The sequence below is a fragment of the Molothrus ater genome, chromosome 8 (genome assembly GCF_012460135.2).
Source record: "Molothrus ater isolate BHLD 08-10-18 breed brown headed cowbird chromosome 8, BPBGC_Mater_1.1, whole genome shotgun sequence".
NCBI lineage: Eukaryota > Metazoa > Chordata > Aves > Passeriformes > Icteridae > Molothrus > Molothrus ater.
The window spans coordinates 27,241,678-27,255,587 of record NC_050485.2 but is presented as its reverse complement, the minus strand read 5'-3'; the positions used below and the strand labels follow the sequence as shown (position 1 = coordinate 27,255,587).

General features: G+C 43.4%; 1 protein-coding gene across 6 annotated transcripts in view; it reads right to left on the bottom strand.

The window, feature by feature from the left end:
* TCF7L2 (transcription factor 7 like 2) overlaps positions 1–13,910 on the bottom strand; it is a 170,619-nt gene that overhangs the window by 99,797 nt on the left and 56,912 nt on the right. For all 6 annotated transcript variants that reach the window (XM_036385953.2, XM_036385954.2, XM_036385955.2 and 3 more), the window contains exon 4: positions 10,226–10,327. In XM_036385953.2, the coding sequence (XP_036241846.1) occupies positions 10,226–10,327 (102 nt within the window). The remainder of the gene's footprint in view (positions 1–10,225; positions 10,328–13,910) is intronic.

The following is a 13,910-nucleotide window of genomic DNA, read 5'->3' as shown; positions in this document are numbered from 1 at the left end:
CACCTTCAGCCCAAATGGCAGCTGCTGCCTCACGCTTACCCCTCGGGCAGCAATTGTGGAGCAACCAGCATTGCCTCAGATTCACAGCGGAGCTTATCCCAAAGTAACCCGTCCTGGCCATCACAGCCCTTTAATAAGGAGCAGGTTATTTCATGTCCAGTAGATGACTTCCGTCCAAAGAGCTGGACGTGCCTGAAAAGCATGGACATGAGGAGTCAATGTGGAGCAGTTATGGCTTTAGCAATTCAAACTCTTGCTTACTTAATATTAATTAACCACATAGACATGCCCAACATGCAGTGACAGAAGTTCTGCTGCCAGAGAAAGCTTCACTGCAGACATTTGGGGTTTTCTAATGATATGGCTTCCATGCAGCTGCTTGGTAGGAGCCATAAGTGCATAGTAAGAAAGTCTGGTGGCTTTCAGGTCTCTTCATTCTGCTTTCCTCCATAAAACATCATTTCTTTATTACAGGGCAGTCACATGCCCACAGCACTCAATACCGACATTGCAGAGCTCTGCAGGCACAGATTAGGGCAACTTCTTTTTGTTTTCTTTCCTTTCCCAGACACTATTCTTTCAGCCAGGGAAGGAGACCGTGTTCTGATTTTGTTCATTTCCCAGTGGGCAGATGAGCAACAAGAGACCAAAATCCTTCTTCTACTTTGCTTCTACTACTCCTCCTACAGAATCTGGGAAGAAATATGTCAGCACAAGGACAAGCTCCAGGGGAGAAGGGTTCAGGTCGCACTATTCCTTCTCCCCCTCTTTCTCTTCAGTAGCTGGGGGACAGGCAGAGGCCACAACTGTCTCTCAGGAAGGGACTTTATTTCATATAAATGCTAATTTCAAGCACCTCAACGCAGAAAAGCATCACTACACAAGACAGCACTTTGAGCACATGCTTAAGTGTTGTCCTGAACACCGATGGACATCACCGCATGTTTAATGATTTCTTGAATCAAGGCCTAAAGAGTAAAAAGGAAGGGGAAGCTAGTTTCCACAGTAATAGCAGTTGAGAAGTCTTTGAGTCGTGCCAAAAGGAAAAATGCATGTTAAAGAACCACTCGCCTCTCCTAGGAAACTGCAAACTCTTTCTGCAGGCCTGCACTGCAGGGCCCAGGGTCACCATGAGGTCCTTAATCTGTACCAAGAAGGTAGAAGGATAAAGTTGGAGGAAAAAACTTTAAAAAAAATCTCCAAACCAAACCCTAAAACTTGCTTACTTCTTACTTCCATCAGGGAGGTTAGTCAGAAAACACCCTTCATCGTGTAAGCACACAAACATATGTGTTCAAACCATGCATGTCCCTGACCAGCTACCAGCCTATCCCTCATTTTGCACATATCATTCCTGTAAGATGGGGACCTGGGTGCATGGCTACTCCCAGCCAAGGTAGAGGAAGGGTTGGTCTAGCTCCCCCAAATTTACTAATTCCAAGACATGAGGTGTAAGGTACATCTGACACAAGGACCTAAATGACACCAAAAGTAACTTTCCCCTAAGGTCTGATAAGATGTAAGGATTTTAGGTTTAGATTTCCAAAACTACTTCAGTTTCTGGGTTGTTTTGGTTTGTTTTTGTTTTGTTTTGTTTATTTTTTTTTAGCTTTCCTGTGGGGCTACAGGCTTTTTTGCTTACCTCTAAAATCCAGATATGAAGATCATCTGTTTCTCAAAATCAACTAGGGAAAGTTACTTAGCATCTGTTCTGGCCAGACCAGTGAATCAGAGGAGTAAGCAATGCTTCCCCACCTGGGTAAAGTGCTCAATGACTTTACTCACAGGTATCTGTTAGATATGAGCAAAGCTTCCAAGTAAGTTCCCCTGGAACCCAATCCCTGTCACCAGCCCACTGCATATCCAAACCCAAAATCTGTCTGACAACTTATTTCTAGCTTCCTTTTGTGAAAATAGGCACAGAACACTGCTTGGGGAGAGATTTGGGGTGAGAGCTTGTTTTACAAAGGAATCACTCCTTGTTATTTGTAACATCTCTAATTTCCCAAGGGCTTTCCAAAATGGGTCTGCCTCTTGTCAAACAGGTCTGCATAGGGCAGAGCAGAAAGCATCCTTCCTTCTCTTTATGCAGTGGCTTACAAGGCAACTCCAGTTTCTTTCACAAGAGAGAGTAGAAATGTCTACACATTCCAGAAAGTAAAGCATCCCATGAATAATCTAATCCCAAACCACATGAACTGGTGAGAAAAGCAATAATCCTCAAGCAAATTGGCAAAAAAATGGTCCTGAGCCCAGCAATGCCAGTTTCCTTCCTTTCTTTTTAATGAAAAATATGTGTTGTTTACTTTACTATAGCACCTGGACACAGCACACAGACCTTGTTTAGACAGAAAATAGGTGGTTCCTATTCAAGTAGGCTCATCTGCACGGGAAAGTTTTTGTGCTCAAGTGTGAATTGAAAAATGCAGAACAACTATTTCGAATTATCTTTCCGTGTGGACACTGTTATTCAGCACTAAGAGTTCCTTTGTGAGATTTAGCTTAATCCGTTTCCAAAGCGGATTAAGCTAAACCACACAAAGGACCTCTTACTGCTGAATGAGAGTGGCCGCATGGAGAGATAATGAGGAATAGTTATTCTGAGACAGCCACTTCCACTGGGTATCTGGGCTTTTCCATTCTGCCTCAACAAGCCCAAAGCTGGACTGGTAAGGGAAGACTGTGGTTCTAGAAATTTGGAGAAAATTAAGTGCCAGGACCATATCATACCCATTAAACCTTCTGCTCTACGCATGATGGCTGCTCCTGCTCCAGTCAGCACAGGCTCTGGCTCCAGAGGAGGCTGCATTATTCAGTACCTACTTCTCTAAGCTCCAGATTGAATCCAGCCACAAACTTCAGCTGCAGACAGGGTGCGCGGGGAGGAGGACCTGCGGCGAGCGGCCCTGCCAAGTCTGCCACCCTCGGCACACATCAACTTTGATCTGACAGGCTCACCCATCTGGCTCTGCAGCATCACCCGGCGCTGCTGCGGCTCCTCGGCCGCTGCCAAGGCCGAGCTGCTGCTGCTGCAGCCCTCGCGCCCGCCCGGGGCCCCGGGGACCGACCGTCTGCGTCCTCCCCACTCCGCCTGGCACAGCCACTCTTCTGCTGGAGAGCTGATAGCCTGCTGGTATTTAATTGTAGGCCCATACAAGTCCCTAGAAGTTCATTTAACATGCATGCTTCAGCATAACAAACTGCCATGTGATTGAATTCAAAATGCAGCTTGCGCTCCTCCGTGCTGAAATACCCTTCCAAACCATCTTTCTGGTGTAGGTTTCTCAAAATGTTGTTCTCTGCAGGTTTATTGTAGCCCAGAATAACTAGTCAAAAATGGCCAGAATGTAGGTATCCTATTTGTGTCATATTAAGGACATAAGGGCTTATTTTACAAGATACAAGAAAGGAATCCTGCAGTAGATGTGCTTCCAACCACACTGAAGGCAGCATGGCTACATCGCTCTTAAGATGATGTGATGAGCAAGCTTTTGTCTTGCTTCCTCTTCACCCAGAGAGCTTCAATACTCAGATATGTCAGAGAGAGATATACTTTGGTGTGCCATAACAAACCAAAATGTCAAATCTCAAGGCTCCAACTTATATGCAAGACTGCATAGCCTCTTCAGGAAACCAAAACTGCTGCTGGTGCACTGCAATATCCACAGCTATAAACCTGCTACTTCAGGAGGACCTGCTGAGCCATCCCTAGTGATGTTAGAGAAGCCTGACCCTGCCTGGAAATGTTGCAGCCATCCATCACAAGGTAAGCCACCCCAGCACTCAAAAGCCAGAGCCTTTGCCAGCACCAAGGACCAGGTTCTCCTCCCAAAGTCAAACCAGATGGTTCACAAGAAATGGATGCTCAACAGATGAGGGTTTGATTGAGCCAAGCCTATCCTAACACCCTACTCAGCTGCCTTTTCCTGGAGCAACACTTAGGGTTGTTAACTCCTAGAATTTTACAGCCAGTCGAGCAGTACTTGCTGTTTTTCAAGGCATGGTAGCCTTGAAGTCGAGTGTTTAGGGAAGAACCTCAGACTCTGCTTACAGCACACAGCAAGCTCACAAGCTGCTATAGAGAAAACTTTGAGATTGAGCAGAGTATACCCTGCAGGCTCAGGAAACAGAACAAATAAAGAGAATACAAAATGTATTATTTAAGAAACAGAAAACAAACAAAAACAAGACACAACCCCCCACCCCACAAATCCCCATGATCTTTTGAGGCCTGACTCATGATCCTAGAACAATTGGGGTTGGCAGTACTATACATTTTACAGCATTTATTCACAGCTGAAATATCCCAGCATTCAAATACTTCAGAGTTCTTGGAACTACTCACAGATCTCCTGACTATAACCAAGCGTGACAATTCATCCCAGCTGCCAATCCAGCCCCAAGGTGTCTTCTGAAGGTACTTTAGTGCTGACTGATGTTTGCAGAAGCATTAAATTCCTGCTCACTTCACAGTAAGAGGTACAAGCCTGCACATTTCCCCAGTCTCAGCATTACAGCAGAGGAGTTCCCACCAGTACTGAAAGGAGGGCTGTAGAGGATGGACATTGTGCTACAGAGTAAACACAAGGCCACGAAGCAGTCCCCTAAAGTCTGGACTATTTCACAAACATATCGAATTACCAAGTGAATTACTTTCAAGGAGCCCAAATTTCTTCTGTTGTCTACACAAACCAAGCACTAGGTTTCCATTCATATTTCATGGGTACTGAATATAATGGGTGTGTTTTATAGGAACCCATCCAAAACAATTTTATTGGGCTGCCGGTAGGTGAATTCTATACTTAGCCCCAAACATTCTGGTTTGTACACAGCATTTCTTCAAACACAACAAAAAAATCAAAAGGAATTAGTGGTGAAAGATTCAGCCACAAAATTCTCAGCAAGCTTAATTTGTTCTGTGGCTTAATTCCAAGAAGCTCCAAAAATTCAGAACAAGACGTTTGCATACTTTTGGGCATGTATTAATGAAACATTTTATTTACTTTGCAATTGCCAAAGCAATTAGCCAAATAAAGTATAGAGTATTTAAAAAGGAGAGAGTCACTAAAGGAGCTTTCCAATTAAGTCTGCGTGGGTATTTCTGCAGTGTGAGTCTCAGGGATCTGCGTGCTGGGTCCGTGACCTACCAGCCATCAGGGATGGACAGACTGGGCGCCAGGACAGCTCAGACACAGCCCTCTCCTCCTGCCCACAACGTGTCCCTCTCAACACCAGGCACTGACATCAGTGATGCTCAGCCAAGTCCTTCCCCCCACAACACCACTGTGCTCCTGATCACCCTGCAGATCCCTAGGGACAGAAGAGGGTGTCCTGTCATCCTGCGGTCAGCCTGCAATCCACGAACATCTCAAGAAGTTACTGCGGAATAAGAACAGCCTCCCTACACCAAAACATTAAAGACAAACAAAGCAAGAGCTTTAAAAGCCCTCTCAGAGCACTGTGAGTGGAAGTTACAAGATTATGGATCCAGATGGCTCCACACATACAGGACACATGTATGTCTGGATGCACCCCACTTCCAGCCTACACTGAAGGTGCATTTTAAAATCTGCCTAAAATAAAACTAATTGTTACTAGTAGGTATTTGTTTTTTCTTTAAAATGCAGAACTACAAACTACATTAGACAAAAAAATTAGGGAACAGGCAGGGCAGACTTCAACTCCAGTTGCTCTGGGAAAAAAAACTCCTGATCTCTCCAAACCACCCAAAGGTCCCAGATGCCCACAGTCCATGCTCATTTGAAGAGGCTGAGAACAGTCAGTACGTTTCAGATGGTTTTGCCTTCAGTTTTCCTTGTCACATTATGTTTTGAAAAAACATTTTTACTTTAAAAAAAAAAAGAAGAAAAAAATTAGATACACTACTGCACAGTGATTCTTTGTTTTTGGTGATTCAGTCTACTATATGGCTGTGTTCCTTACATATTAGGCCAAAAAGTACTGGAAGTTCTCCCCCGAGGTTAGCACTGACATTTACTTCAAAATGCAGGAATTTTTTAAACCCCTTAGTGTTTTATAAGGAATATATTGTACCAAGACACCATCATCTTGCCTTCTGAATGTTTTTGACAAGTAGTAAGGATGCTAAAAGCAAGTCTTTGCACAGCCTGCAGGAGGCAGGATCCCAGGACCGGTCTTTCACCCACACTCCTGCCCAAAACAGGCTGAATCTGAGTATTTACTTTGCAGAGAACAGGGAAGAACAGCACTGGTTTTCTCCTTAAGCTGTAGGAATGCACACAGATATAAAAGGTTTTAAAAGAGCTTGCTTTCTGCAGTGAGCAGATTTCAGAGATCCTCACACAGACATACCTTGCTCATTTTCACCTTCCTGTCCAGGCTGCAACAGAAAATGTTCATGTGAGATTCCCACTCCTACATCACCCGTCTCCCATCCTTATCACCCTGCTGGCAGCACACATGGGGATCAAATCAGGTGCACACTGACCATGGGACTTCAGGACAGCTGGCACCCTACCCCCTGAGAGCAAGCTGAGGTCTGCTTTACACGCAAAACATCCTGCTAAGACTGTTTCACAAAATCTTAATACCTTCAATGAAATCAAAGGTCAGAAAAAAAGAGGGGAAATAGCCACAAAAAGCACTTTAAAAATATCCCAGCCTCATAATAGTACTATCTGCAGGCTGAATTCAAAATTCTGACCTAGCAAGCAGCAAGCTTAATAACATACTATTAAAACAATTTTTGCCCCAGTTTTCTTTCACCTTTGGACACAGATAAGCAGCATGACTGTGCCAGAGCAAGATGCAAAAAGTCTTACCAGATGAGTGAAGCACCTAAATGTAAATAAATGCACTGGTCTTAAATGGAGCCTCATGCTGTACCTTCCTCAAGACATACTGAACATAATTTCAGTTAAATATTCTGTTTCTCATTATGGACCTTGGAGACTCTCTCAAGCACCATGAAAAAGCAGAATTAACCCAGCCCTCGGCACTGGGGACAGCAATCCAGCCAAATTATTCATGCTGGTCTTTTGCTTCAATTTTTGTAGTCTTAACTTAATGTTCTTAAACAAATCTGAAAGGAGGATGGCTGACAAATAGAACAGATTTTACTTTAGACATTAGAGACGGCCATGTTATGCAGCCTTGAGTCATTAAGCTGAACTCCTATGGGGAGTTTCATTGGAGCTGGGAGTAAAAACTGACACAGAGCTGGTGGCTGTCACAGCCAAGCACTGAGAAGAAAGACTGTTAAAAAAAGGAAGACAAAAAAAGAAAAAAGGAAGGGTAAAAAAAAAAAAAAAGGTGGGGGGGGAAAGAGAAAAAAAAGAAAGTGGGAAAGAAAGAAAAAAAAAGGAAATAAAAAGAGGGAGGGAAACCCAAGCCACCACACTCTCCTTTCCTCTCTTTGTAATCCAGCTATGAAGATTAGCCTCAAATCCTGATTTCAGAGATAAGGGATAGATAAGAAGTGATTTGCAGGTGTTAGCATTTTCCTACAGATCTTCAGGGCAGCCCAACTGATTTGAAGATGAAAAACTGGCATGGGTACACTTGATGGGTAGACTAGACAGAGCAACCAGGGTAGAGAACCAGTTTCTATCCCTACATGTTACACTTGTACAGAAACATCAGGATGCCCACGAAAAACCCATCACTGTTCCACAAAAAGATTAACTGTGTTTTGAGAAATGCAGACAGAAGTGGATATAGAGCCCTGTGCAAGAGCAGCCAGGTCCCAGGTGCTGTGGGCAGGCACAGCAGCAGCAATGGGGACACCAGAAATGCCTGACACATCCCAGGCCAACTGGCATCTGCAGCCACTTTATCTCCCCCAAATGCCATTACCCGCTCTAACTTTATTTACCAAAAAAAAAAAACCATTTTCACTCCACAAAATTAATGTGGCCTGGGGTCGGTGCCAGGAAAAAGGGTGGGAAAAGCTGCCCCTTATTTATATATTTTAACAGAACAAGGCAAAACAGTTTGCTGCTAGAAATAAACATTAAACCTTGCAGAACCTCCCCCCCTCCCAAAAACCCACTGCTCTCCCCCCTTCCTCCCTCCCTCCCTCCAACATTGTAAGTAGCACAAAAGATCATATTACAAATGCCAGCTGTGGCTCTTTGGGAAGGTGGCCTCCATCTCGGAGGTAGTATATGTTCCTCATGGCCTAAGTGGTTGCTATGGTAAATATGCTTTTTATTGAATAGCAAAGTGAAACAGCTTTTAAAGAGATCCATAAGAACCCCATAAATGGTCAAAACACAAAGCAGATCAACCTCAGCCTCCCTGGAAGCAGGTTTCGCTTCGTTTTCCAAAATGATTGTGATTTTTGAACCCTTTTTGTATATTTTGTTGACCACTTAGCTTGACCTCGCCCACACCTGGGTGGAAGGGCTGGAGAGAGGCAGGGGGGAGCTGAGACCCCAGTCAAACCCCTGAGCACCACAGGCTGCTTTGGCTTTTAAAGTCAAGTGTCTGCTCTCCTGCAGGCCAGGAGGCTCAGGGACACTGGATGCTCAGCACTGGGAAGCTCAGGTGATCCCAACCAAACTCATCCTGCCCTCCCCAGCTGCCCTACCCAGGAGAAGCCTCTTGCTCCTTCTCCATCACCTCCTAGGAGCCTGACACCACTCTACCATGCCAGAGCCACGGGAGCATTCCCACCCTGTGTCAGTCCTCCGGCACAGCAGTAAAAAGAAAAGAATTAAAATAGGAAAGTTTCTCTAGCTCATTTCTTATTAGGAGTGAGATGATGGCAGGTTTTGACGACTGTAGATTTCTGATTAACCAGCCAGACATCTTTTCTTTGATCTCTTCCTCCAGTGACAGCCCAAGTGGACAGGAAGGAAAAGCAAAGTAATTCTGGAAAAGTGAAGCAGCCAGCACTAGATATCAACTGGGCAGATACCAGTCTTGTTCCAATTGCTCTCTGATGATTTGAATGATGGTTTAGAAGCTATGGATTCTAAAATATAGGAAATAATTTTTCCTTTTGAATAAAGAACTATGACACTCATCACAATGAGCTGACAATTCTCAGTTTAAAGAGACAACAGTGGAAAAAGAAACACCTCAAAATGTTTAGTATGATTAGAGATTTCTAGAAAAACCAATGTGTGCCTTGGATGATCTACCAGCTGTGTCAGCTCTAGACTATAGAGCAGAAAGTAAAGAATGAGCAGTTTCTTTTCCTGGCATTTACCTTATCATCCAATGGTTGTAAAAAAGTTTTTTAAAAAAATCACATTAAACTTGATGATGAATTATTTTTGGAAGAAATATTCTAACCCAGTACGTGCCATTCTCTCCAGAGGTAAATGTCCCAGATGAATAGTCAGAGCTAAGATGCTCCTTAACAATAAATGGCACTGACACTGGCTGTGGGTGAGGATGGACCATTGCATATCTCTGCTCTTGCAAATCACCACATAAACAAACCATTTCCTTCTAGATCTTTATGGGTGCTATTTTAGAAAGTAAAATAAATCCCCAAACCACTTTCATGTAAATTTGTACTGAACATTGCAAACTCAACATTATTTTCACAACAGAAGCACAAGAAAAATTAACCAAGAATTGAAAATTTAAGTCAGAAGTTAATAAATAACAGTATTTTTTAAATACTATTCTTTATAAAGAGAATTTATATTTTGCAGGTAGCAGTAAACATTTGATAACAATGTTTATACTAAATGAGAAGTCACCACAACACAAAGGAACATGTGTTTTGTTGAACCTGGCTCTTTAGAGCCTTCACCCAGCTAAAAATCCTGACCAACTCTCAAACTCTCATCCAGGATTTCACAATAAGAAAATATTTCTTTAGGTAAAGGACATGGAATAGGCTTGGTTTTGATTTTTCTAAGGCACTCTTAAGGTTAAGCTTTCCAGACAGTCTCTTCACTCTCTTCATTTCAACACTGTCAGATGTGTAAACCAGCCTGACTGGACTCCACTGCCCCTACATAATTCTGCAGTGAGTAAATTTAGAGTATTTTTTACTCCCTGATCTCCTGCAAGGCACATGGATGATAATTTCATAATTTCAGCCCAGTGATAACAAAAGTATTCCCTCCTTTTACCACAGGCTTGTTAGGGATTTTTTTTTTGTTTTGGGGTATTTCTCCTTTGGTCCATGTAAAGGAAAACTGATGACAACCATTGCCATTAACGTCAAATGCTTTTTTTTCTTTTTTAAACAAAGGAAGAACATCTTTCTGTGTTTACTTACAACAATGTGTGCTGGAGATGGAGACCTAGCATCCTTGAGGGCTTGTCTACTCTGAAGGCTCCCTGCCTGAACATCAAGCAGTGGCCATTTCATCTGCAGATACTGGATGGAGGAAACAAAAATGGGAAAAGAAAAATGAGTTCAGAAAAGAAAGGCAAAAAAAAAAACCAAAACAAATCTTAAGTAACATGGATAAAAAAGTATAAAGCAAAACTTATGCAAGGAACTGAAACAAAAAATTAAGACAACCTTACATGTTTGTGGATACAAAATCTGTGCAGAACGAACAATCTCATACCACTGTGTTACAGTTCAGGAATAAGAAAAAAAAAACAGATTGCAAAGACAGTATTACATTAATTTTACTGATCGCAGCAGAAGTAGCATAAAACTAATAAAGAAACAAAATAGCATAACCATGGAGAGGATGGGACAAGGGAAAAGGTGGATATCAGTGTCAGGGGAGGGAAAACATATCATGAATTAAGAATATGATCTCATTACTGAGGGGGTCATCTGTCAGCCTTCTTTCAACAAATGTACCAAGTCAACTGCTCCAACTCCCCAGTGCTGTATGAGCCCTAAAGACAGAGCACTACCCCAAAATGACTGCTGGGTCTTAGCACCTATTTTCTCTACTTTTCACCCTTTCTGGAAGACACCATGGATCTTTTTCATGCTTATCTTCTGTCAGACAACCCTGGCTTGGGGACAGCCACAGCTTCTCTGTGGCACTGCCACCAGCAGAGAGGCTGGACACACTCAGGTGCCACCTCTGAAGCATATGGGAGCACTGACTCAAAAGCAAGAAAAGCTTCAGCTCACTGCACCAGAAGTGCTCCATTCTGAACAAAAGCAGGTCCACAGAGAAATTAGTTATCCCAAACAAACTTCTGCACTGTACATCTAAATATAATTTCAGCCCAGGCTTTTCTCTCTGCACGCTGCTGTGTGCTGTCCCAGTTAACACAGGTTAATAAGAGACTTCTAAAAGCCCTGTATCATGCTGGAAGAAATGTGCACAGCCACATACATTCAGCCCCCTCCCAGAACTAAGAAAAGCAGCTGCACATATACATCAGACCACTGCAGAAGCTCCTATTCAGCGCTATTCAAGATGCTGCTTGATCTGACAGATCTATTCCTAGAAAATACCTACTAGAGAAATAGTTATGTTTACCCATTCCTTCCTTTTTTTTTTTTGGTTTTTTTTTTGTTTGTTTTTTGTTTTTTAAAGTAAGAGTAATCTTGAAGAAGCACCATGCACAAGCAGCCCCTGCATCCAGGCGAACAGCGGAAGCTGTATCTGAATCTCCATGGAGGAAGGAAGGAGATCTGGTTCCATGCTTTAAGCACATCACTATCTATCACATTTGCTCACGTATGCAAAACATTTGTTCACATGCAGGGCCTGTTTGCTGCAAGACTCTGGGCACTGAGGTGCCCAAAAAGCAGAAACCAGCAGGAGAATGTGTTACCAATTCCCATCACTTGGAGGGCCTGAGTTTTCCAAGCTACTGGAATGCAAATAAACAAACCCATACTCTGGATTTGCACCCCATATGAGTTCCACAAGTTCCAAGAAGTCTTGTTTTTTTCATGTTCACATTTGGGATTTGTGCAATGTGGACCAGAATGTTTCAGCACTTCTTAAAAACAAGAAATAAAACCCAAACAAACCAGAACTAGACTACCAATAAGCAATATTTCTAACTCTTACAACTCAATTGTAAGTCTCCAGATATTTGATCACTTGCATCAAATCCCTGCTCTTCAATATATGTGACCACAACATAAATTTTAAAGTTGAGATGATGTTAAAGCAACTTTCTAACCCTTTGTGGTTTCAAAAAAGTGCATAAAAATGCAACCGGAGTGTGTAGAATTTGGACCCAAAGCCTAAGCCAACTGAGAGCCAACTTTTAAACTTGAGAGGAAATCTGATCTATTACAGATTTTCAGATGGCACTATTAAACAAGTAAACTGCTACATTTTCAGAAGTCCACCAGTTTTCTTAGACAGCAGTCAAAACACCACCACATAGAGGGGTGCATGAATTTCCAGAACGGGTCCTGATGGGTCACAGCTACTTTTGGCTTCCTCAGGTTTTCCAGACAATCAGTGAAGTATTTTTCCCTTCTTCCAAGGAAAACGTCCTCACAGGATGTGTGCATGACTCTGCTTCAAAGTTCACAATGGTTTTTGGAGAGCAAGAACCTACCGCTGCCACAGCTGAAACCTCTACAAGAACATGACAGCTCAAACTGTGGATTTCCAGGGAACAGACACCAAGCCATTACCCACAAAAATAAACTCATCACCTTCATTTTTCCATGACCACTCCACAGTCACAGGCAACCCTGGAATATCCATCCGTACAACCATGACAGCCTGTGAGGAGCTCAGGTCAGCAGCTGTCCTAAAACACAGGCTGAGAAACATGTGGGCTTCTCTGAGACTGCAGCAGGGGTGAGCTCACAGCAGACCCCATCCAGTCAGCAATTATTGCAGGGATTACAAAGCCTTCAGGACTGTCAGTTGTGCTGTTTTTTACTAGCAATAAATTCCATTAGAAGAAACAGAGCAAGAAGGCATGGCTGCTCTCACTCCACCTCTATCCCACAACAGCCCGCGCTTTCAGCACATGCTTTCAGCTCCTACACCAGGCTGACCTCAGGGCAAGATGAACATTTCAGAAGATCTTACTGTTACACTTTTTTTTTTTTTCTCCTTTTAAAACCCTTAGTCTGGACTCTCAGTAAAGCCCTTCTCTTACCCACCCCTGGCAAAGAGGATCCAAGAAGTCTTACAGTGCAAAGGCTAAAGCACAAACAGCTTCTTTTGGACATGCACATGAAGCCCAGCAGGAACAGTCCAAACCCAGAGGGCTCAGTTTTGCACACAAGCACAGACATGGACAGCTTCCATTTCTACCAGTGGATAACACACCAGTGGGAGACAAAATAAAATCAAATAACCACACCCAAGGGAAAGCAGTAAAGCACAAGGGTCGATAAAGCAACTTCCATGAGCTCTACCAAGTGGCCAGGATCCAGAGCAGTCTCCCAGCCCTGCTAAGGGTGAGATGTTCTGTCTGTCAGATAAGCAGAGGGGGCCAGAGCCCACAGCCAATGCCCATGTCAAGCTAGTGACCCCACACCTTCAACAGCAGGATGTTTGCAAAAGCAAAAAAATGTTTGCTAGCTTCAAAATGCCAGCCCTGTTGATAAAGCATGAAATATTAGCATTGTTTAAGGTGACGAGCCTGACTCAAGGCCTCCTCATCCAAGAATTGTCATGCCTGTAACACAATATTGATGTGGTGGCTTATAATTCTTACTTTACATAAAAGCCTCATTGTGTGCCAAATTCAATCTCCACAGGCTACCTGAGCCACAGATTTTTACAAGTCTACATTTCAGCGCTGCGAGTCTACAATACACATAATTTTCAATTATGTTAGGGCAGAACAGGATCACTGCCTATATAACATTACTGGTTGGAGGAAATGAGACTCAGCCCTACTGCCGAGAGAGCTAACTGGATCCAGATGGTGGCCGAGCGCAGCAGCCACCCCCTCCACAACTCTCTCTTTCACAGTGCAGGGACATGCCAGGCCCTTGCTGGGGCTGGGAGCTGTGACAGGAGGATGCTTGGGCAGGGGGGAGTTGCATCACCTCGGGG